Source organism: Dermacentor albipictus, chromosome 1 (genome assembly GCF_038994185.2).
Source record: "Dermacentor albipictus isolate Rhodes 1998 colony chromosome 1, USDA_Dalb.pri_finalv2, whole genome shotgun sequence".
Lineage (NCBI taxonomy): Eukaryota > Metazoa > Arthropoda > Arachnida > Ixodida > Ixodidae > Dermacentor > Dermacentor albipictus.
The window spans coordinates 378,807,437-378,832,994 of record NC_091821.1 but is presented as its reverse complement, the minus strand read 5'-3'; the positions used below and the strand labels follow the sequence as shown (position 1 = coordinate 378,832,994).

Sequence of the window (25,558 nt, the reverse complement as noted above, 5' to 3'; positions counted from 1 at the left end):
TTTTCATGTATTGCACCATCGTTGCTTTCTTGTTTTTGAAGCCCCTGCAATTCCACTGCCAGACTATGTGTCTATTGTCGGACTTGCGGGACACAGCCATGATTGGCATTCAGCAATAATGTCTTGCACTGTCAAAGAGTTCTTGAAGATGAGGAGCGTAAACCCGTCGTTCGTGATTCCTTTGCGGATAATGCGACTTTTTCTACTTCCGGTATCTTCTTATCAACCGTGTGACAAAGCGTAAGCGCGCCCTGAACATATGTCACATAGGACTCGGTGCAAGTCTGAACTCAGCACGCAAGGTCTTTCAGCGCAGCACGTCGGCGACCAAGAGGCTTGCCAAACAAACCAGTAAGGTTTTGTTTGCACAAGTCTCAGCTGGTGAGTTTCTCTTCGTATGTCTCAAATCAGACGCTTGCCATTCCCATGAGGTAAAATATCAGGTTAGCGAGCATGACGCTCCGGTCCCAGTGATTGCTCACTCTCACCCTTTCATATAGCTGAAGCCAATCTTCAACATCGGTGTTATCCGTTCCGGAAAACATGTAAGGGTCATGCAGTTGTTCCAAGATGACGATGGGCGCAGGTGCCGACGTGCCCGAAGCATTCTGACCTTGAGCTGGCATTACCAATGCAGCCAAGGAGCGCCTCCTGTGCAAATCTGTTGTGTGTCTGGGAGAGCCCACAACCTCCACCAAAATGTCATGCTGAGAAGAGAAGTTTTAAATATATTTGCAGGGTATTTACAATGCATTCACATGCATACAAGGCATACAAGATGAAAGACAGTCTGCCCGACATCAGCGAGCATAGTCGTCTTCTGTACCGTCCTCAGCTTCATCTCTGGCAGTGCTTGGTAACAATATATATTTATATTTTTACACACTACAACGATTTTTAGTTGGTTGCCTGTGTGAGTGGTTAGCAAAAAGGAATTTGATGTAAAAGAGTGAGAAAGGCCTGTTTGCTAGTTGCTTTGATTGTGATCACCTTTGTCCCTAAATCATGCTTCATTTGTGCTATTTCTTGTAATTTTTGAGTAATGAACTAACTCTTTCGTGTGTCATCAATGACTGCTTAAGTGCCAAGGTGAGAAATGTGCTTTCTTTGTTGTAGATCTCAGCAGACGAAATTCTTTTGACCTGGACCACAGTCAGCGAGATGGTGAGATGCTTATCATGAAAGAGAGCAAACTTGTTAACTCCAGGCTAGTCTACGATGGCATGCTTCGATTTGCCTTTCTACAAGAGGTTTGCCAGCCTGGAACAGTTCCTGACTCCCCTTTGCTGGCTGCAGCATTAGATCTGGCAAGTTTGAAATTAACAGCTTTCTCTTTGTATTTGTGGGAACATCTTTGGTTCATTTGCTACGTAAAGAAATCTGCCTATGGGATTGGTTCCTGCGGTGGTTTTATTAGTTATGGGTGGCATGAAAAGCACTTGTCAAAGATTCAGACAGCGGGTTCAGTTCAATAAGTTCAGATGTAATACTTGCTGGTCTTGTGCAGAATAAGCATGTAGACATTGTCTGCAGCAATGCTAGACAAAAAGTGTATATACTCTCTGTGACAGAAATGGCAGCACGATGTGGTGTCGGGAGGGGGAAACAGCTATGTAGTATGTCTTTTCCATGGCAAATGTTTTGCCTCCAGCAGATGGCAGCACTGTCCTCTGCACTAAGAAAATTACTGTTTCAGTCAGGCATCACTGCACGCAATGCTTACTTCAATACTAATCTGAACAATACAGGCAGGTACTGCATACAAACAGGTTAATAAACCAAGAACGCCATGTAATGCATGTAATGTTCTTGAGTGTAAGCAAGTAAGTAGTTAAATAGAAGAGCCACTTCTATCAGGTTCACTTGGCAACACAACATTGCAACATACTGCATGGCACTTTGCTTTCTTTTTCTTCAAATTGAGAAAACATTATACATGTGTTATGGGATTTTAAGGCGAAAGTCTTTCTAGGCTCATGGTGAAGTTTGTGTCAGCAGACCTGATCGCCGGAGTGTCCGCTGAAGCGTCATCACGCCATATGAAAACAGATTAAAGAATGAAAAACTTTTGATAGTGACAGTTGGTGAATGATAATGTTATAATAGAGATTGGTAGAGGTTAATAATGGCTAGTAATGACTGATGATGACTACTAATGACTCCGAAATGATCAATATGTCTAATGAAGGCCTGTAATGACCACAATTGATTAGACTAATGACTGAAATGACTTATAATGACTTGTAATGACTATTAATAACCAGTATGTCTAATGACGAATTGTAATGACTATAATTGATTACAAATGATTAAAATTCTTACTGATGAGACAAATGATAAGAGGACGAAAAGTAGGCTTTCGCCATTCACCTCTTAAGAGAGATCTTGAGATCCTGACATTTTTTAGTTTTCTTTCTTGGTCTCTTTTTATAGCTGTGGATATCTCTTTATTTGTTGTAGCAGTTGTGTGTCAATCTGAACTATTTAAGTATGATAGGCTCTCTCACATGTTGGCATTGCTCATTGGCCATAGCTTAATTGATTGGTGCAGACATTGTTTAGCTCTTATCGACATTGTAGTGACCAGCATAAGTGCAGTAATGATAAGGCTGTCAGTGCATTTTAGGCTGCTTCGTGGGGAATGAAATCATAATAATTGCACTAATTTGATCACTCTTTAATTATTCAGTGCTCACTGAACAGCTAATAGATTTCAATTTGTCTGAAAGATCAGATTTAAAAAGTAAATTCAAGGGACAGAGGAGTCAGAGTAATGCAGTCTTTTTGTACCATTTTAAATTGGTAACACGCTTCACTTTGTGTGTCATATTTTGTATACCTATATGTAACTCTTTGACTCATTATATTTTGTCATATCTTAGGCATGGTCTTTTAATAAATGATGTGCAATGTTTTTTTTTTGCTATGCCAAAACATGCAGAAAGCACCGGTTGTGTCCCGTGCAGCCCTGTTCTTGGAGTGTGCTCACTTTGTGCACCGCTGCAACAAGGGCCAGTGGCCCACATGGATGAAGCTAAATCTGCCAGTGTTTCGACCTTCTGGCCCGTTAGCAAATCGTGGCACACCATCAGGCATGCATCGCATTCACATCCTGCAGCGAGCTGCTGGAAAACTCTTCTTTCAGTGGGCTGAGGTGGGTTCACATGTTTTATCTTTCGCACTTCCTGAAGTAACGGAACAAGACACATGCGTTCATGTACAGTCTTTGCCCGCTACAATGGCTTAGTGGCTATGGTTGTCTGCTGCTGAGCAAGGGGCCATAGATTCGATTCCCTGCTGTGCTGGCTGCATTCCGATGGGTGAAGTATGTGAAAAACGCTCGTGTAGTTGAATTTAGGTACACAAAAGAAATCCAGATGGTTGAAAATTAAACTACAGCCTCCCGCTGCCGTGCCCTTCATCTGTTTGGAACATGAAACCCCATAATTTGATTTGACTTTTGATGCACAGTATTAGAAGAGTTTCTAAATGCAATATTTAAAATTTAAAGAAAGTTTCCCATTTGCTTTTGCTTCTCTAAGCATTTTCCTCCTTCTAAAAAGCCTTTAGGCCAAATAAGATGCACGGTGAAAAAAGATGGGGGTGAGAGGATCACTATCAACATCTAACTTTGTGATTGTTGTGATACTATGTCTATGAATAGGGAGGTTATTTCCACCACAACTTGTGCACAACTTGTGAGCATTGGAAATTTCTGAGACTAACATCATTGCCTGTTTTACTGTTAAATGTTAACTGTTAACTGTAAATAACGTATTCCTGATCACTCATTTGACACCTTCATAGTGTTACTTCTTTCTTTTTTCAATCCTTGCTAGATTTGATGGGCGAATTATCCTAATATGATGACACTTTACTATTTTGTAATCAATTCTTGCAGTGCAATATGATGGCATATATGTCCATCCTGAAGTCACAGGTGAGCTTATTATTACTATTAGGGGTGAAGACATTGTGGCAAAGATGGCATCACTATTCTTCATATACTAACAGCTCAACCTTAGCAGCTGTCCTCGTCTCATAAAAATGTTAATTTTACAGTATAAATGTATGCATAAGCATTTGTATGGACAAAATCCTGTTGAGTTTTTATTGGCAACATGGATGAAATTCAACATCTATCACGCTTTTTAGGAAAACTGTGTGCGGCACCGTTCTAGTTGTTTGAATCTTTTGTACATCGCTATGTGCATTATGCAGGCAATTGGGGCCAGGCTTGAAGAGATGCTTCAGGGTGAGACTCATGACCCCCTGGAAGTTGCTGCCATCGCAGCCGACGAACAAAAGCGCCGGCAGTGCAGAATGGAAGATGAAGAAGAAGACTTTTTGGATGAAGGTGATGTGGGGGCAGCACACTCGGCTCATGGGGATTCAGACTCGGATAACTTAAAATTTGGATTCGTTCAAACAACCTTCAAATCTTTTGTTTGCCTGCTGCATTTTCAATTGCTTTTCAAAGCTGGGTAATTCAAAGAGGGTGCTTTCATAGACATTTTGACTTTTCAGGATGGAATTGGGGTCATAAGCAGGTGATCATGGAGCCCAGGATATGGTTTCGCAGACTGTACTTTGTAGGACTTTGAGTAACACTATATGCAGCACATTAGCTGAGCCTTCGTGTGCCATTGTGGGTATGAACTGAAAATGTTTTTTTTAATCAACAGCAAGCATCAACCCTTCAGGAAATGTCTGCCCTTTTGCGCTCAAGATGGCAGCTTGCCAGCTGCTTCTGGAGATAACAGCCTTCCTGCGAGAGACATACCAGCTGCTGCCACAGAAATCAGCCCGTACGTCGGCTCGTGACCGGCCCACCTTTGAGCCTCGTAGTGTCAACGCTAACCGTCGCTGGAGCATGGCCCTGAGCACACTAGGGGTCAGCCAGACTTCGGCCCACAGCCTGGTTTCGCTGGCTGAGCAAACCCACCCAGGTGGGCTTTCTGTTCAAGTTCAGTCTGGAGATGCCAGTCTTTTTTTTTTCACAGTAAATAGCAAGGACTCACTGAGTCATTACATGGCCTTTTGGGTTCACCATGCATGTATGCATAACCAGTATTGTGGCACACGTAACTGGAACAGAAAAATTGCTTATTCGTATCTGCAGTAAAATTTAGTATAATGTTTTCTATATATTTTCACATGCTGGCCTGCACGCTTTAAATGTGATATTGGCTTCACTGTGTCGATTTCATGCCCTTGGGGTTTACTAGAAGCCCGAGGCCTTATTATGACAATTAATCCATTTCACAGCCCACTTATTTTGCCGTGCGTTATTAACCCAGACACCACTGCATGCGCTGCTGTTGCAAAAATCAGCCACTTGGTGAATGAATGAGAAGAAAGGAAGAATGGAAAATAAAATCAGTTGCTACAAAATACAGCCACTGATGCCTGTCACCATTGTGCTTGTGCCAGTCGAAACAAAATTTGCTCAGCCCTCGGCAACCATGCTCACACCACAGACTTGGTGGCCTGCACAAGTGCAAGTGCCTGACATGCTAAGTGCCGAACCACCAAGTAAATGCTCATGATTTTAATCGATGGGTTGCGTGGAATGTGCACAATACAGCTTAAGTAGGAAGCATGCATACTGGAGGCAGAAGTATTATGCACTTCATAAATATGCTTGGATTATAAATTGCTGAACATAAAGTGTGAACACTTGACAGGAAACAGCTTGTTGCCTGCTGATGTCTTGGTTGTGTAGACTGCCACACCCATGCCTAGTGTACTCATGTGGTAGGCTGAATAAAGGGACACTTGGGCATGGATTTTTGTTTTGTTATCAGATCACACTTTCTTCAGTATGTAAACGTCAGCATCAGTTAACTTATTGGCATCATTGTTGTCAGATCTCTTGTCATTGTCTTCAGGGTGCAGAATCTGTGTGCCTCGATCTGAGTGCCAGGCTTGGTTGAGAAAAGAACAAGTTTGGTTTCAGGATGTCTTTTTCTTCTGTAGACTGCTTATTGCTAATCCATGCTTGGGGGTGAAATCTCCCGATTTGTTTAGGAGACTCCTGAACTCCGATGAATCCTCCTGATTGTATGGAAATGGCCTTAAATCTCCCGAAAAACTGCCGCAACCTCACTGGGGAAAAAAAGCGTCATGCAGCACAGCTGCGACGTAATTGCCATTATGCATTAGGTAGATAGACAAATTCAGATCTAAACTCGAGCCATTTGTCTCTAGGTAGTGTAGGCCTAACTCAGTTTGCTTCAGCTTGAGACGTGCATTGAGCAGTGTTCTAGAATCAAAGGTCTAATATGCGTTGTATAATGGCAGGTTTTGATAAGTGAACTTTGCCGCTGTACAGTCTTCTCATGTGGTTAACCACATCAAAAGTGGGAAAGGGTAACTGTCGCAGGACATAGTACATGTTCCTTAGTTATACACATTCACATGCGCTGTCTCCGTTCACAGTTCAAGCACTGATACATGTAATAATAACTATACTGACAGCCATTCAGAGTTGTTTCTGATGTTTTTGTGGCCCAGAAGAAAGAGCACATTTTCTTGCCCCTCCCCTTTGACTTAATCTCTCCAATTTCAAGGTCCACAGATTGGCCTGTATGCTACCCAGTGACCAGGGTTTTAAACTGCCATGGTAGACCAGTGGCTATGGCGTCACGCTGCTGAGATTGAGGTCGCGATGTTGATTCTGGCCCCTGCAGCCATATTTCGACGGGGGCGAAATGTTAAAATGCTCGTGTACTTTGATTTAGGTGCACATTAAGGAACCCCAGGTGGCAAAAATTAATTAGTTGCACCCCACTGATGGCATGCCTCATAATCAGAATATGGTTTTGGCACATGTAAACCCCAGAACATAAATTTTTTAGACCGGAGTTTGCAAGCTTGCCCACTTTCTACAAGGCCCTGTGATCATTCATCGATGTATCCTTTCTGTTTTCAGTTGTGGTAGGAGAAAGAAGAATTAGTTTTGTGCTGCATGAGGCAGATGCTGAAGGAGAGTCAGAGAACAGCAGCAACAACACTGTGAATGTTCAGGAGGAGCTCATTCTTCCGGATGAGAAGCGAGGTATGTGCTCTGAAGAAAATCCTGTCTTGGAAATTTTTTCGCAAAGTCTATCATCCACTGGCCTGCTTTCTTGTGTTGTGGTCTCTTGATTGTTAAAGTGCTTGTTGTACTTACGTGCTCTTAAAGGTCCCCTCACCAGGCCCTGTGGCAAATTTTGGTTATATTACACTGGAAGGTGCGCAGGGTGCGGTTTAGGGTGTGTTTTATCGTAAGGATTTTTCTAATTAGCTCAGTGTATGAGAAGTTACGAGAAATTGAAATGCTGAGTTGCCATGCTGCCAGGAGGCGAGCTTCACTGGCAATGTAGTCACTCCTCTTTTGTCTTGACTGGTATCCGCAAGTGACATTCCTTCCCTTACTTACATCACAGCCGATCATACATCACAGCCGATCTTACATCACAGCCGAGGGACCGTAGCATGCTTACGTCGCGAGCCCTGCCTTCTTCTCTTCCTTCTCCCTCTTTCTCGCTGTGGGCCACGCTTTCAGTTGCGGGATTGTATGTTATGATTTACTGAAGTCATATGCCATAATCGATGACATTACAGGCAGTGCATCATACGTAGAGGTACTTGCGTGGGTGAGCATTGTTCATTGGGAGAAAGCTGAGCTCTCTCGAAAGGAAAAGCGCGAAGGCTTCTGTCTGAAATTTTGACAGTCTTCATACTGTGCAGCTGTTTGGTGGTTTACAATGTCTGAAACTGGTGAGGGGCCCTATTTTGCCAAAGTACGCTTGCTGTATTGGCCAAGTAAGGAAACCAAGCTGCCCAATTCCTCAGAATTGAAGCTGCATCGAAACGATATGTCGTACATTGTTCTCCAATTATGTTTATCCTTTGCTGGCAACTTTTCCTCTGTATTAGTGTGGTGGCTTATGTGCAGTCATTGTCATACTTGAATGTGCGCTTTAACTTGAATCTGCGCTTTATTGCATTTCTTGCAGAGGGTGCTGGAGATTTCTGTTTGTGGTGACTTGTATGGTGCTAGCTTAATGCATGTTCTTTCGAAAGCATTTAATGTTGGCTGTTGACTGAAAAACGAAGTGCGAAAAAATACACAGATGCATGGAACAGATGAGGACAAGTGCTGCTACCAACTGTTTATCTCTGTCATCACCCTATCGATTTATACACTCTTTCATGCCACTTCAAGCGAAAGTCTGAAACCGTGTTAGCTATAACCATAGCGCATTTCAGAAGCAATCCCTTAGAAAACCTAGAACGACCTTGTGCAAAACAGTAGATGCCTCACTTATGCAGGTAGTTGAATGCTTGGTAATGAAGATGACTTCCAAAGCCAAAGGAGCCATGTTACTTGTAGTCTGCCTAGAATTCTTGTACCATGAAATCAATGTTGGCATCTTGCAGCTTGTGTTTGTTGAAGTTAGGCCACCATATAGATGTGTCTTCACTGTAGCTGCACAGCCTATTGCTAAAATGTAAAGGCCAGTCAGCCTTTTTTGGCAATAGGTAGCTGGCCTTTAATTTTTCGGGGCATATGGTGTGCCCTTTATAGCAAATAAAACAAAACTGAAACTGAAACCAAGGTTACGCACAGCTACCAGAATCGAAGGTGCATTACTCTACTGAAAAAGCTGACTTGTTCTTGAAACATTACAAGAAAACTGTCTTGATATCTTTTAGTGAAACCTTAACTTGAGGCACATTTACATTTTACCTGGTAGTAAAGCATTTTCTTGATCACAGGGCTTTTATAACCTTCATCTGTCATGCTCACTTCTTCCTCATTATTGCAGGCCGCCGTATTGCCCAAGGGAGGCCTCACCTGCTGCGCAGGACGGGAGGCTCCACGGCTGGCCATAACTCCAGCTTTAAGCGCTGCAGCCTCAAACTGAAAAAGCCTGGCGACCGCAAGTCCCGGGCACGGTCCTCCACATTTGCCGAAGATGAAGAGGAGGGAGGTGAGAACCCTGCAGTACTATTAGGCATGGGCACAGAAAGCTGTGCACGTGCCGAATGCCCAAAGAATAGTTGAAGTAGGTCATTCACACTAGACCCGCCACAGCAGCTAAGTGGCTGTGGGGTTGCACTGCTGAACTCGAGGCCACAGGTTTGATCCGGGCCATGCTGGGTGCATTTCGATGGGGGTGAAATGCAAAAATGCTGGTGTACTTAGAATTAGGTGCATGTTATAGGGGCCCTGAGACACTTTTCCTGCTAATTATAGAGTGGCCTCACTTTTAAGGGACACATTTTCTTACGGATCGCATTCCTCAGAACTTTTTCGAGGCCTTCAACTAAAAGTGCAGTTATCACGCTCATACCCGGCTTTCACTCTCTTTTTGTCTCTGCTAGCGCACTGAAAGCTACATAGTAGAGAAGCTGAGAGGACAAAGTACCGCTCAAAAGTAGAGTGTCGCGGCAGTGAAATAGGGTGCCTGCATGCTCTCCCTTTTCTCCACTGGCACGAGGAGGAGAGCGTTGAGGTGCCCTGTGGCAAAAGGGATTGTTGCAGCACCTTGTGGCTGCCACGATAGACTACGTTATGCAGCACACCACTGCTATCATGGAGGACGTGTGTAGACCAGCAGTGCAAAGATGAAAGGATTTTTCTGTCATTTTCAGATCACAGACATATATATGTTTCATTTATTTAACTCAAAATTAGCAATTATGTATTGCTGAGTATGCTCCCGCAATCACGAAATCAGCCAATAGTGTTGGTAGGTCCAGCTGCTTGCGATGACACTGCATGACTACATTGCGAAAGCGAGAGCAAGCAACTTTTTACTATTTTTGACACAAGATTGTAAATTCCCTGCTGCATGCAGTGCAGTAATATTGGACTCGCATGTTCATAGCAACCGGTCGATCGGCAGCATCTTACTAGTATGCTCAAAAAGTATTTCAGAGCCCTTTAAGGGTGGACGTGGCTTTGAAAATCAACTTCCTTATTTCTTCATGGATTTTGATGAAACTTGGAACAAATGTTTAGAATGTGTCCCTGATGCTTCCATAAAAGTTTCAGAGCGATATCTTCAGAACATCTTATGAATTTTATTGAGCAGAATTTTTCTCCCTTGAACTTTCTGGAGAGCCTGGGGAACTTAAAAAAATTTGATAGAAAGCTCGTTAAGGAAACCTAAGTGACCAAAATTAATTTGTAGTGCCCCCCTACGGCATGCCTCATAATCAGATCATAGTTTTGGCACATTAATCTCCAGGATTTCATTTCTTGTTTTTAATTTTAGGAGTAGGTCATTATTGTCAACATTATGTTACTTTCCTTCTCAAAATAATTTTGTGTAGTATTTCATCCACCTCTTCCAGTGTTTTGTGTTATTGTACATCATTGAGGCCTTGCAAATCTTAAGGACTCCTGACATGAAACTTTAGAGCCAATTTGGCCTCATGATTCAATTTTCTTCTATGTACTGATAGAAACAACCACATTTGAAAGCCATCATTTGCCTTAAAGTTATACAATTTTCTTTTTTTGAGAATATATGGCCACCGAGTGTTAAAGTGTGATGCCTGAACACATGGCTACTTCATGCACAATGTGACATTGTGTCATTCTGTGTGAAATCGTGCTCATTCACAAGCAGGGGTTCAAAGCCACATGTGCAGCTGCAATGTTGTATGCAAAGGCACCCCACGCACCTACAGGGCTGAATTTGAGGGCTTTTGCGACATTGCATTGAGCTTCATTTTCCTTGTGATTAGAACCAATGCTGCTATGCTGCAGGTACCATCATAATTTGCAATGTTCTCACCCTGAATCCCTTCAGTAGTGTGGCTACTGAAGGCTACTGAACGTATCACCTATGCACAATATTTTGATACCTCAACATTCTGATTTTGCATGGGAAACTCAACGCATAGCCTATAGTCATGTTTTTGATATGTTAGAGCAAGTTGTCAGTTGTGAATGGCCTATCAAACCAATTTCTAAATAATTAGTCACTATGCTAAGTAAGCTATGACTTAGGTAACATTTAATTATTATTTTTTTTCTCTGCAAGTGTACTCTCCAGGGCGAGAAAGAAAAGTGAACAAGGCTTAATTTTTTTTGATGCACAACTCTCCCCCATGTTCTCAAACGATCCTCAACTCGAAGCTCATCCTCCAGTTCACTGTGTTGACCGCAGTGTCATCCCTCGGCTCAAGATGACACTAAGCTTCTCAAGTATTACCGTGAAGTTTCAGTCAAGTGCAGTGACTACTTTTGTCAAGGGGCAATGCTGCTACGCACTTTCTTGAGTCGAGGTGGAGTGTCGAGATGGAGTGTTGAGTAGAGGAGCTTAAGCAAGTGCTTCGGCACCTATGAGGGCAGAAACTGGGGACACTGTTAGGCCATGTTCATTTGCAGCCTGAGATATTCTGGGAACCTAATAGCAGTGCACAAGAGACAATGTATCACTCTGCATGACGTGGAGGTTTTGTACCTTGATTGTTGATTAACAGGCTGTACTTGAGTTTGCTTTCGTATCTTCTGATGTGTGCATTTTATTCCTGTAGATACAGGGCAGCCTTGTTGATACGATCCTGTTTTGTACGATTTCCCAGCACCAACACTCGCAATTGAGAACACAAAATATTATCCATTACAATTACACTTCTTTTTTAGCGGTTGATACATTTAAGAAAACGTGATCTTTTGGCACCAATGAGCAGTAGATGGCCAAATTGTGATCATATGATGAGTTTTCTGACTGCTAAATTCCATGTGAACAAGAGAAGGTGCGTGGCACGCTCGATCGAGAGAAAAAAGGCACCCACCACTGACGCCTACGCCACAATATTTGCCTGCGCATGTCATATGAAAATGCCCTGTCAAGTGAAGTGCCTATACTGGTACTGGTACCAGAAAATTTCCTCGCGGGTTGTTGCACATCACATTCACAGCTATTCTGATAAATCCTATGACAGTAAGTATCTTGACCTATCTGTTTCACAGCACATGTGGCCTAGTGCCGTTGGAAGCGTGCTGCACGCATTTAATAGGTGATAATCTAAATGCACCACCGTTCCTTGCTGCCGGCAGTGAGAAGTAAGCATCATGTTTTGCTGTGGTGCCATCGTATTGTGACGTTGCCCACCAGCGTGATTTTGTCTCTGTTTCCCATTGTCGTCTTAAAATACTAGCAATAGAAAAACAACAAAGCGGGTCTCGGATGGTTGGGGCCCCATCAGTTTTACACACATCGGCTTCTTGTACTGCAATGATTCTCGCTAAGTGAGCATGTCAAAACTTCTCGCCAAAATGCCCCGCATGAAGAAGCTGCTGACCGAGGCCAACTTTGTTGGGTGACAACATAAGCTTGTGGTGTAGCAAAAGTGACGACATGCATCTTTGGCTGCTCAGGCCCCAACTACTCGGCATACACCAACGTTTCTGGCTGTAGCAATGCCTTATATTATGTACCATATCTACTTGCATAATGATCGCGCTTTTCTGTAAAAAAAAATTGCTGCAAATTCAGGGGTGCGGTCATTACGCGAGGTAAATTTCTAACGAAAAGATTTTTTTTTTATTCTGCATTTGCTGTGGGATGACAACAGGTCAACAAACAGGCGGCTGCCGCTGTAACAGTGCAGGACACCAAGACAAAAACGGCAGCTGGCGGAGCAAGGCGAACGCGATTTTTTTTCTTTTCATGAGTACATTATGGGCATTGAAACAGTTTCTTCCGTATCGGTAATGAATAATATTGTTAATATCGGCAAAGTCTGTGGCAGTAATGTAGCCACGTCCACTTTGAGGGCACAGAAACAAAGATGGGCGTGCTTAGCTGCCAGTGACATAGAAACACATGGCGGATATGCTGTGGAAACTGCAGCATTTGTCTTCACTACTATCCTAATACGGCAGGTTTCCACTAAGGGTGGGTGAATATTTTAGCTGTGTTACAAGCATCGGCATATGAATCGGGTACATTCTAACGTATCAGTGTGAACGTGGCTAATATCATTGCCGCTCGCAATTTGTTGCGTGCCCACAAGTGCAGACGAGAAGAATCAAAAGGTGCCTTTTTTGTTGTTGTTGCTGACCACAACCATTATAAAGCCTACAAATAATAAAGCCAAGGCAAGTTTGATTGTAGCTTTATTTTTTCATGGAAGTGTGGAAAGTGATAAAAGGAATAAAATGGGGCAACTGTTTAAGAATCTTTGGTGCATGCAGACTGCTTGGTATGTCTTGAAGAGTCATTAGCATAGCATTTGACAGCACTTGACAGGTGGTAAGTGCGATCATCATTAGCTATACTTGGCACACGACATATCGCTGCGGCAAGCTTGGGGTGCGATCGTTACATGGGAAAGAAAAAAAATTGAGTTTTGACGACAAAATTCAGGGGTGAAATCATTACATGGGTGCGATCATTATGCCAGTAAATACGGTATGTGACGACTACATTTGTGTGTACCAAATTTTTTAGTGACTTCGGATCATACGTTTTCCCAGTTAATACATTTTTTGTCATGTTTTCTTCCAGAACGTATGAACAAGGTTTTACTGTAGACCAGTTGCTTTCTAAATAAAATTCAATCGCGAGTCAGCACATGTGTTGGGTCTTCCACTGTCTTTTGTCTCATGTGTGCTGATAATGAGTGCCACAAATGTACTGTCTCCCCCAGCTCTTGATTCTTTAGCTGAGATTTTCTGTTAAAGGGAGATGACTATGGTGAATGCAGGTTTACGCAGAACGGAGAGCATAAAGTCCCGGCGCAAGGTGAGCGCGGTCTCGGACCGCAGTGACACGAGCGAGCGGGCAGACGTGAGTGGGGAGGAGTCGCCTGGCGTGCTCAGCGACGAGCCGGCACCAGAGAGCCCCGTGGACCTGCTGGACGCAGACGACGCCACCATCATCGCCACCCGCATGCCCTGGCTCAAGGTGCCTACATGCGTCCATTTCAACATAACTTTTTCTTGGGCTAGTTGGTTAATACATGGGGAAGCCATTGTAGCGCAAATAAAACAGACATCACCTTGTTTCCACTTTTGGGCAGCAGCATGTGTGTGGCTATTTGCCAGGGGCAGCACTTGTCTCATACCAGCTTCCATGGCAGCTTCTCTGGCTCACCTTTGCAACGCACTTGCCACTCAGCACCTTTAAGTTCACTATCATTTGAGGTGAAGGGTTCCGTCAGCTGCAGCATTGTTCTAAATCATCAATCAGTTTCAGTCATCTGTGGGCTCCATGCAAAATCATAAACTTATAAGGAAAGTTTGGGCTCCAGCTTTCCCTCATTGAATTCACAAATGAGGCCATTCATCCTCTATTTACCCCCCTTTGGTACTTGTTTCCTAGTGGCATAGATTCATAAATCTTTTTTTTATTCATTAAGCTGCTACTAGCTAGGGAAAAGCCCAAAAGTTCATGGCCTAGTGGCCATGCAATTGAAAACCATGAATTTGAAAACCATTTTTTCTTATTTATTTGGCTCTGGAAGAGACCTTATTACAAGTTTTAGATAAAATCCAGTGGAAATTTGCATCAGAACTACATTTCTTTTTTCATTTTGTTATTCTACACCACATTGGCATATAATTTACCACTATTAAATTATTTCCTGTGCTTAATATGTTGCACATTACCAAGGGGGGGGGGGGGGGGAGGGGGGCAAGGGCTGCAGACATACATATATATATTTTTTTCAACGAAAGTTTGTGTGCCAAGAAACACTGGCCTAATTTTAAAGGATGACAGATGCAAGTGTTTGTGTAAGTGCATAGGTTGCAGGTTACACTGTGCAACCAGTTTGTACTTTTCACATTGCAGTAAGTACAAGCAGTGATCAATAAGTACAATGATCAATTGCTTGCCACATTTTACCTAGCAAAACCAGTAATCAGTAACAACCAGTAAGTGCTTGCCATATTCCAGCTTCAAACAGGGCAACACCCATCAAGCTTTCGTTGAGCAGCTGTGTAGTTAGCTATTGTACATGACTGCTATATAACAAGGAAAAAAAAAACATTATCAATTGTTCTTGTGTACAAACAACTGCAGCGCTAACTCATTTATTTATTTATTTATTTATTTATTTATTTATTTATTTATTTATTTATTTATTTATTTATTTATTCATTCATTCTTTGTGGCAAATTGCTGTTTTCAGGTCATCGTCCAACTCTGCGGCACCTTGCACTTTACCTGCACGCACCAGCAGTTTTGCCATCACACCTGCTACAGGAGGCAGATGAGGGCCTGCAATCGGCTTGCAAAGAGTGTCCGAAAGGTAGCTTGCGTCAGAACTGTAGTTGCAGTTAATAACAGCAATTACATCAGCAAGGTTCTGCAAAAAATGTTTGTTCAGTAATAATTTTCAGTGCTTACAACAAGTTTGCACATTGCCAGTGCTCTCCTTTGATAATTTGTTATTTGCAGGTCTATGGAGATGACTTTGGACTTATCCAAGATATGGGCAAGCAACAGGAAGACAAGGAGGGTGGAAAAAAGGACAAGAAGTTCAAGAAGGTGAAGACTGCATTTGTGTGCATTTGTATGCAGTGTTTTTGTGTGCACTTAGTCCTCATCTGATTTAGCACTGTTTGTCCAATATGTATTCAAGGAGTCAGTTTATTTTTATTCTTTTCCTATTGAGCAGTTTAATCTGTCAGTTCATCAAAGTCAGGATCATCTGTGTGCAGGGAAAGTTGTCGATCCACTTCAAGGTGATCTCTATGGAAGATAGAGGCAGCAATGCAAACTTACACATGTAATGTATTCAGTGCAGCAGGTCACATGGTCCCCCATGTAGCTAGCCAAATCAGGCAAAATGGGACATCCAGAAATAGTATGTGCTAGGCATACTATTCTTCTTAGCAAAAGAAATCGACTTATTTGTTGGATTATGATTCCAAGCATTATGTGTGTGAACTGGCGTTTCAAATTTTTGCTTCCCTGAAATTCAGTTTTATGAAATTCGTGTGTCATCGTGCACATTATAAAAATTACAAATTTAAGTCAAGTGAAGAATATGAAAGCACCATATTGCTTTTATTCTGACTTCTATTTGTTCAGTGCTTGACACTTTGAAGAAATTATTGAATTCACTAAGTCACACTTTAGTGTTATAAATTACTTCTACCAGACAAGTTTCCATTCACCTCTCAGTTTTATCAATCTTTATCTGGTTGTGTACACTGGCCATCCCTCATAATATCAGCTTGACGAGGCTTTCATGTGATAACATCCCTTGGTGCTTGTTTTTACTATATTTTAGTGATATTGGTGCTTTGTTTATTGGTATTTGATTCAAGTTAACCACTGTAGTTTTGCGATATTGCGGGCTCTACACAACTTCGGGGAATGGTCAGCCAGTCACTTGTAGATGGCAGTGTCTCTGCAGCTAAAAAGCGCAACATAATGGCTTTTTGTTTTATTATGTGCAAGGTTCTGACTTTCTGTTTAATCAAAAATCTACAAATTATTAATCAATGGTGTAATTGGGGGGGGCCCTTGGTGAGGAAGCTTTATTCCATGGCTTGTGCATGCAGATTATCACAGGGCCGAGCTCTCCGTTGAAACGCAAGGCGAGCCTGGCGCACAATCTGGAGAAGCTGGAGAAGGCACTGGATGGGGCGCGCTCGCTGCACAGCAGTGCCACCTGTCTGGTTCACGACGTCGAAGGTGGCCTGCCACCCGAGACGAAGCCCCAGTCTCTACCCCAGTCCGGCAAAGGCAAGGGCGCCACTCCAGCCAAGGAGGAACATCCCATGCTCAAATACCTCAAGACACAGGTGCTGACCACGTAGCTGTGGGAACAGCTTTTCTTTGCAACCTTTTATTGCAGTTGAGCTAATTTAAATGTCTGGAAGTCACTGTCACTGTCAACCCAAGAGCCACTGGAATTACTCAGTGGCCATGGCGTTCTGCTGCGTACGAGGTCACAGGTTCAATACCTAGCGTATTTTTCTGCGTGTAACCCACCACCGCATATAACCCGCACCCCCAATTACAACAGCCCATGAAAAAAAAAAGAAAAAAAATCTGCGCATATAGCTCGTGGAAACCAACTGCATACAACAACACTAAAATAGTTGCAAACAGTCTTTGTTCACGGATGCGCGACTCGTCCATGTCGTAGCTTCGGCCAGTGGCTCTTTCCAACCCTCTTCGGCGATGCTTATAAAGCTGGATTCACACAACGAACGTGATCACGAATGAATCAGTCACGTGACATGTGACCTGAATTGGATTAATTCACAGCTAGCAGTCGCATGACAAAGGCTGACAGCATGGACGGAGCAGTGTTCGCATGGACAATGGTGACACAGCAAATGTGACTGAGCCATATGTCTCGCAAAGAGTTTCGTGCAGACCGAGGGAGCACCATGGGCATGGGTGACAAGTGTATGATCACGTGGTACACAATCCGCAAGCTCAAATCGTGATTCACTCTGCAGTGTGAAAGCTTTATCATCAGCTTCTGCTGCTTTAGGACGGCCGCTGGGTGCTGCTCATCGTCCGTCCGAATTTTAGTTTGCTGGCGCCGCGTGCACTATTTGCTAACTACTATTCATAAAATTCCGATCCGTAAAGACAAAGAGAATGGGCGACAATGAAGGGGAGAGGGGAGCATCAACATGCAGGAGTGGGGAAAGGGTGGTGTTCCCTAGGAGATAACTGAATAGCGAAAATCCTTGCTTTGAAGTGTGGCTTCACGGCAGCGCGCGTCGCACTGCAGTGAAGCCACACTTTCAGGTGAAATTCACATAAAACTTGCACCCCAACTTTACTGTTAAATTTTTTGCATTTTTGGTGAAAGTTATAGGTGCAAAAATATAGTAGTTGTCATGGCCACATTATGACGAATCTTGTTGCGAAACACTTTTGTACTTAAATTTAGGTACGTGTTAAAGAACCTCAAGTGGTCAAAATTAATCTGGAGTTCTCTACTTCTGCACGTATCATAGCCGAGGTGTTGCTTTGGGGCACTAAACCCTACTATTGTCAACTATCAAACTAAATCGGAGATTTCATCTTCCAAACTTTACCAAAATTTAGTTTTCTTCTCGTGAATTATCGAATGAAACAACTGCATCTGATATTTTAAACCGGCAATGATTACACCTAACAAATTTGTACTTGGTTGTGGACTATTTCCTTTATCAGCTTGTTTTTGCTTATATTGTTTGGTGTTTCAGTGGTTGCTGATAGTTTTGTCTTCTTACTGCCAATCTTACATAGGCCTTCTTTGGTCTGCACTATTTTGTAAATAAATAGTAAACTTGAGGCACTTCTGAACTTGCCTAATTTCTTTCTCTGTGCTCAGCAACCTCTTCCTGTTCTTTTCTTTTTTTTGCATCACTTACAGAAGTCGGTCTCTTAGTGATGTGGACAGGTAATAGGCATAGTTGACACATGCTTACACAAAATAAAAGAGGTTTTGAGGCTGTAAATGTTTGTGGGGAGTATGAGCGCCTCTATATATATCTCTCTCTTTTGTATTTAACTGCACCACAAAAGGGGACTTAATGACATGAAACCACTCCTGTATCTGCTTGAATTTCAGGTGATGAGTTTGTTTCACAGTCCTTTGTCGATGCTTATAAAGGGCACTGTTGTGGCGACTGAAGAAACTTTCATTGAAGCAATGCCCATTGCCTGGGAGCTGCTTCTAGAGAATGACCAACAATTGAGTGCTGTGGCAGGTACTTGTTCTGCATGTTATTTTTCTCTCTTTTGTTTAATTTGCACTTTACTCATTTTATCACAGTACTACTCAGATCTGGATGTTGCCACGAGTATCACATAAAGTCTAAGTGGTTGAGTGTGTGTTCGAAGGTACACTCTTCCTGCCAGTCATTTTTGCAGAAAGATGCACAGATCCACTTTAACTGTGTGAGGATGCACTCGCTATGCAGAGCTTTTGCCGATACTATATTGTTCAATGGTTGTTTTGCTTCTCCTGCACTCTAGCACTACATGTGTTGTGTCCACCATTGCCACCCATGCAGCAGAATATTGTGGTGGGTGATACCATCACAGCCAGCAATGGTAGCACACTGCTTGTGTGTTGAGGGTGAATGGAATAGTGCATGATGCATTCCAGCAGTGTGGGGTCATGAGAAGCACTTAAAAGATACCAGCAAAAATATTGCAATAAGGCATGCATCCTCAAATTCTGCCTGTGAACTTAAAGTGCTTACCTGCCTGTGAATATACGACTAGAAGATGCAGCAGAGTCTATGTTAAGCCATACACTCCACCGTTCACTTTTAATTTGACACTGGCAGTACTTTGCTAAAAGTGGCTATTTTCTTTGCCGAAATTCCAAATTCAGTCCTAATGAATGGGAATAGATTTGTTTTCTTAGTTTTATCAGTTGCTGTCATCAGTTATTCTGATTCGTTATGACTTCAGGGGCTATATTTCCTATTAATTGCTTTCATTGATGATGTCCTTGCTTGACAAATATACATCATTGTAACAGTAAATGCTTACTAATATTTTGCTTTTGCCTGCATAGCCTTACAGCATTACATCAAAAGGGATAGTCCTGGTGGTAGCTAATTGAGAATACAGGCACATTGGTTGCTGATTGTGACTATGTACTAATATTAGAAAAAGAGAGTCTGCCTCTCACTTTAAGCTGTTGTATCTTTTCTTTGCAGCTGTTGTATTTATCCTTGCTGCTGTGAAGGCTCCTGAGCATGCGTCAGAGCTCTTAGGTCGAGAACTTAAGAGTGAAGACACCACCCAGAAGACCAATGCCCTTCTGAGGTATGAAGAACTCACAGAGGAAATAGTGCAAACTTTGGTGTCAAGGGGGATGTGAGTTGTATGGTGCTATGTGATAGGCTGCTAGGAAATGCATAAGGATTGAAAGTTTGGACCTGCTGTTGTGGCTGACTTTAGATGTCCTTATTTTATTGACAATACCTCAAAAGTCCCACAAAATGAGGTTTTACATGAGGGGTGGATAATATAAGGCTAGTAAAATAATGATTCAATGGTAGTCTTGAAGCGTACTTGATTGCTGTGCTGGATGACCTGCATAAGAAGATCATTCCAGTCTTTGGCTGTGTATGCGAAAAAGAAAGTACGTGGAGGTTTACTGCTTTGTGGTGAGAAATGGACATCTGACAGGTTGCATGGTGACAGGGCTATTAGCTGGCAAAGCCTGATAATATTTCTAAAAAAGATGCAGCCTAGATATTTTACGATATGTTTTAAATCATGATAGACCAGCTGTGGCCTTTAAATCCATGACACTTGTTAGTCAAGAGTATTGTGAGTAGATAAGTCTGACAACATGATTTTGCATGGTTTTGAAGGTGTTAATCTGGCTAGATTGGTACAGATTGCAGGTTGGACAAACTATATCAGTGCCATAGTGCATTGCCATGGTAGTAAAAATAAAAAGCATGCATAAACATTCTGGCACAGATTAGAAAATCCTGGGTGGTTTAACTGCTGCAGTGCTCCTATGAAAGATTGGTAAATAATAATGCTTATATAGTGCATCAGGTGTGAAGATATTTGTACTGCTACAGAAGTATGGAACAACTTTGCCTAGTTCAGCTGTGGAGTTCATTTTTCACAGTGCTCTGATTGATCGACATCAACCTGAAATGAACCTACTTGGTTCATAGAAGTGTTGTTTAGTGGAATTATGCCCATAACATTTGTCAGTGAATGTACAATTTTAAAACATAAAAAATAATTCTGGTGCTGCTATACATGAGGAAAGGCCAGAAGGAATTTAAAAATGTGCATATGCTTGGTCACTAAGAAATTGTAATTTATGAAAATTTTAGTTTAGCAGTGTAATAAATTGACTGATTATGAAGGTTCTTAATTATATTAAAATAAGTGGCCATAAATCTGAGGGCAAAAGTGCTATATAAAATGGTACACATTATGTAAAGAAAGTGCCTCTTATGAGAAGGCTTCATAATGAATGAAGGTCTTGGACAGGTTTACTTTATTGTTAAAGTGGAAGCTACTTGTAGTATTTTTATTGCCGAATACAGTAGTGGTAGCAGTACACAATTTTTGCAGATATCACTATGCTCTATAAAAGCATTTAGGTGTTCTTCATGTTGTTGGAAATGACCATTAGTGTGTCATGTGCATTTTAGCATTCCAGCATCCTATTGTGCTAGGGATATACACACGTATATATTGTAAAAAGCCCTAGTCTAATGTGAACTGTGAGAAAAGTTTACAGACATGTATGCTTGTGTGTGATCAGCTGACAGGTTTGTTGCTGAGTGGTGGTGTAGGTGAGGCAGGTGAATGAGTCAGTCTCAAATACACAATTTTCTTAACCCCTCACATTCACACCCTAACTTTAAAAAAAATGTTTTTTGTTAACAGGCAATATTATGTGTTGTAAAACATCTATTTCGCCAGAACTTTGAATGGAGCAGAGTGAGCGAACTGCACTTGATGAGAACTGCTGCATTGTTCCTTCAGGTTCCAGGCACTTTGGAAATTTCGTTATCAATGCTGGCTGAGGATGGAAGAGGCTGCACACCTAGTTTTCAAGGTATTTGATAAGTATTTGGGAATCAGCATTATCATCTATGCATTTGCATTTAGGTAGGTATTGTGTGCTTTCTTTCGTTATGGTGCAAGTGTAACCATTCATCGGGACATACTAGCTCTGGTGCAGCTCTTCTTTTACACTTTCTGCATGTGCCCATTGCCATTAAGCTTGGCGTAGGTTTTGGTGAGTTAGTATAGCATAACTTCACAATATAGTGCAGAACACGACTAGGTATGAACAAATAAATTGGCTACAAAAAATGCTGTGTGTTGCCAGTTGTGTTCTGCGTTGTCGTGAAGTTGTCCCATTGTAATCGTTATCTGTATTCTCACACTGGACTACATTGCATTGCTTAGTATAGGTAGTTTCATGGGAGTAGGGTTTGTCAGTATGTACAAATAAATTACAGGGCATTAAGTTTGATATAATGAAAATAATTGTTTCCACACAGTGTTTCAGCACTCAGTAGTGTTGCCTGGCATCTACACAACTTGCACTGAATGTGGTGTTGCCGTAATTGCTACTTCGAAAGTTGCTTTAGAAGCAAGTGTGGCTGGACCCCTTATTACATGCTTACACTTATGTGCAAAGCCTTTAATAAGCTGGGCAATAATCTGTTTGTCTCACTTTGCTTAGTTGAATTTTCATTTTAGACACACTTTGCTTTATTGCAATAGAAACAGCCAAGAATAATGTCCAAGATGATGAACCATTGTGGGAGGTGGCACGAAGAGGTAGCTGCCATAGCTATGGGTTATTTAGGCCGGCCAGCCAGCGCGTAGTGGGACCTTGGGAGTGGCTGACACCGCGGCCCCTCGGGTCAAGTACGCTAGCATGTTTTATTCTCATGCTACCTGCACGTGAGCCCATCTTCATCGCCTGCTTTGGAGGTGATAGTCACGCTGCTACAGGGCCCCTCCCTTGGTGCGAAGCGCGATTGAAATGAAGTTCAGTGGTAAAGCACAGGTAAAGTGTGCAGATGGTGTCGACGTTGGTGGTATTGAGTTCACACATTACGAGAGAGATGTACCAGGCAGAACTGGCAGCATAGGTTGTGAGTGAGGCGCAGCCACAGTGATACCATAGTGCAAAATTGCAACCTGTCACAGGTTCTCATAGATGTCCAGTCTTCTAGAGGTCGGAGCTCCAAAAGTAGACCTTCTGGCAGCTTGGGACTTGCATGGACATAGCGCAAGTGTTGGTCATCCATGTTGTTGACTTAGAAGTGATTTTCGAGCTGAAGAAACCAGATGGCAGAGCTGGGCTCCTGCAAAACTTCAGTAGGCCATGCATCTGTGGAAGGTGTGAGCACAAACATCAGAAGGCTTGCCTGCTGTTGCATGCGGTGAATTCTCGAATGCTGATAGCATCAGGGTTGCGGTGGTTGCTGAATGGATCATGAAGGTTTTGCTTGTGGCATCGCCATACCTGCGAGAGTAAAATTTGTGCTTAGTAGAGCCAGTTGAAGAGCTTCTGTATCAGTGTAGAGTGAGGTGCCCCCGAACAGAAAGTGAACAGCTTGCCGGAATGTCCAAGAAAGGAGAGCGGCGGCCAGTGGAACGGCCAAAAGCGCTTACATTTGACCCAGTGAGTTCCTTGGAAAGAGTCATTGTGCAGCTGCCTTTGAGCTGGGGAGGAGGCTCACAAACTGAGTAAAGGTCTGATGCTGGGGCCAGCGCATGCTGACACTCGGCATGGGTGGATGCAGGCGATGTGGAACGACAAGACTCGAAATCACGTGGAGATTCAAATGGCGACAGTGGTTGTGACTCAGCGCTCAAGGTGACATAGTGAGCAAGGACGACTGCCTGCAAGTTGTCGTAGAAGTTGGGGTCGGGGCGGCAGCCAGAGCCTGGAACACAGCTGAAGCCTGGTACCTTGTTGAGAAGGAAGTGGCTGTCCAGCTGGATGAATCAGATGTCCTGCATGTCGATGTAGAATTCCCGGATGCTCTACAACAGTGGGACGTCTGCTGGACTGCATGAGACCACGTCACTCGCCTTGGTAGAGTCGGGTGTGCTGATGATGGCATGGCTGGGCTTGGTCGTCTGGGTCTCCAATTTTAGGGAAGGCTGCGTGAAGAGGTAGCTGCCGTAGCCTCAGCTTATTTAGGCCGGCCAGCCATGGTGCAACGTGATCTTGGGAGCGAACAACACGGCGGCCGCTCAGGTCGAGTGCGCTAGCATGTTCTATTCTTGCGCTACATGCACGTGAGCCCATCTTCTTCGCCTGCTTTGGAGGCAATAGTCGTGCCGCTACACCATGCATGTACACTTTGATTGGGTACATTTTTTCTTGTCTGAAAGCTGCAGCTGTACTCTCATTTAAGTAAGGCACCTGTGCGAGCTTCATCTTTTGAAGCCTGAAATGCCTTCAGTCTATCACAAGTTGCAAAGTGCATGTGGGAACAATGCTTAGGTTGCATGGCCTTATGCAAGACAGACCATTTAGGGGCTCAAATTCAGCTGTCAATTGTGCAGCTTTACCATGAGCCTTTACATAACAGCAGTTATAGTTCTGTTACATGGTTTTCAGGTTTCGTGTGCACATGTAGTCAATACCAATGCACTTGGAATTGGCCCGGCACTTTTGTGAAGGTGTGCAGGATGAGAAAATATTAGATTGTAGGTGCATTTTCGATGCAAAATTGTTCCTTGTGTACATTACACTTTTAAGTTCCTATAAGAATGAAAAATATATTCTGTCAAAGGTGCGCAGGAAGCCACAGGGGAAATGGCTGTTTCATATCATAGCACACTGAACTGCTGCAGATTTATCTATCCTCACATAATTGTGCAGCATTAGTGAGTAAAGCAGCTACTTACAACTTTAAATCTGATGGTAGCGCTAAAAAGGACGGACACACGGTGAAAAGATGACACGACGTCCCTTTTAGCGCTACCATCAGTTTTATAGAATGCATCACCAACTAGCTCAGCACCAAGTTTTATTGCAGCTACTTAGAGATTACGTTATTTTTCTTTGTTTCTTTATTTCAGTACATGAGAAGACCTCATTCTTGTTAAGTTTTGTGAAGTGAGGAAAGTGTACCTGTTGCAGCAGGAAAATGGCAGTCTCAAGTGAAAAGCACCTCAAATAAATGCTAAAGGCTGGTTAGTTGGAGTGACAGGTCACGCTATGGAAAATTTGTTAGATTTCTTTTTGTTCCAAGTGATGAGTTAGTCACCAATGAAATTGTTGTTTTCTTAAATTTAATCAGGTATAATCCCTGTTTTAATTGATGTTAGGTATACTTTTTAGGTAAACTTTGAATATTATCGAATGTTATATATTTAATATTTGTATTCGATTAGAAAACTAGGCATTCGAAAAATTTTCAATACCCGATTGGATACGGATATTCGAAACAGATTGAATATATTGCTGGCTGTGCAGCAGCAAACATGGTTCTTAGTGTTTATTGCTATCTAATCTAAGAAAGTGTGTCTGATTTTGTGTTGAATTTTGCAATAATTTAATGCTGCTGGTGAAATTTCGTTTGTAAAACATGCTTAGCCACTGGACGGCTAAGCATTGCAGTAAAGCCAGCCTCTTAGTAGCAAAAGGTGCGTGGTTGCGAACAGTGAAGGTGCACTCTTTTGCAGGTTCCACCCCGAATCCTGAGCCTATTGCTTGGCATCAAATGCAATGAGTGATGGCTGGTACAGGGTCAAATGCCTCTGAGTTTATGGGAAATTTATGCGGTATAATAAGGCACAGGTTGGCGAGAACATACAACTGGTGGATTTTCCAAAGCTAGCATGAGCCAAATACACAATATTTTAGTATAAAGGCTTACTAAGTTAATTTATTTTAACAGTGACAATGTAGTTTTATGTTCCAACATGTTCATATGAACCAACTTGCTAATAAATGCATGTACATATCATTAAATGTTCGATTCAATATTCAATTCTAAGTATTTATATTCAATTCATATTTGAAAAGTTTGAATTTCACACACTCCTAAAATTTATTGCAAATAATATTGACCGCAAAAAAGACGGGGACAGAGGAAGAAAACACATAA

At 42.5% G+C, this 25,558-nt stretch overlaps 1 protein-coding gene across 2 annotated transcripts in view; it reads left to right on the top strand.

Annotated features, from left to right (window-relative positions):
- Nucleotides 1-25,558, top strand: part of unc80 (unc80, NALCN channel complex subunit) — a 167,587-nt gene that overhangs the window by 60,825 nt on the left and 81,204 nt on the right. For both annotated transcript variants that reach the window (XM_065429703.2, XM_065429704.2), the window contains exons 20-32: nucleotides 1,117-1,307; nucleotides 2,942-3,154; nucleotides 4,222-4,357; nucleotides 4,686-4,949; nucleotides 6,935-7,060; nucleotides 8,817-8,981; nucleotides 13,720-13,919; nucleotides 15,148-15,267; nucleotides 15,417-15,506; nucleotides 16,529-16,771; nucleotides 18,547-18,685; nucleotides 19,649-19,757; nucleotides 21,456-21,528. In XM_065429703.2, the coding sequence (XP_065285775.2) occupies nucleotides 1,117-1,307; nucleotides 2,942-3,154; nucleotides 4,222-4,357; nucleotides 4,686-4,949; nucleotides 6,935-7,060; nucleotides 8,817-8,981; nucleotides 13,720-13,919; nucleotides 15,148-15,267; nucleotides 15,417-15,506; nucleotides 16,529-16,771; nucleotides 18,547-18,685; nucleotides 19,649-19,757; nucleotides 21,456-21,528 (2,069 nt within the window). The remainder of the gene's footprint in view (nucleotides 1-1,116; nucleotides 1,308-2,941; nucleotides 3,155-4,221; nucleotides 4,358-4,685; nucleotides 4,950-6,934; nucleotides 7,061-8,816; nucleotides 8,982-13,719; nucleotides 13,920-15,147; nucleotides 15,268-15,416; nucleotides 15,507-16,528; nucleotides 16,772-18,546; nucleotides 18,686-19,648; nucleotides 19,758-21,455; nucleotides 21,529-25,558) is intronic.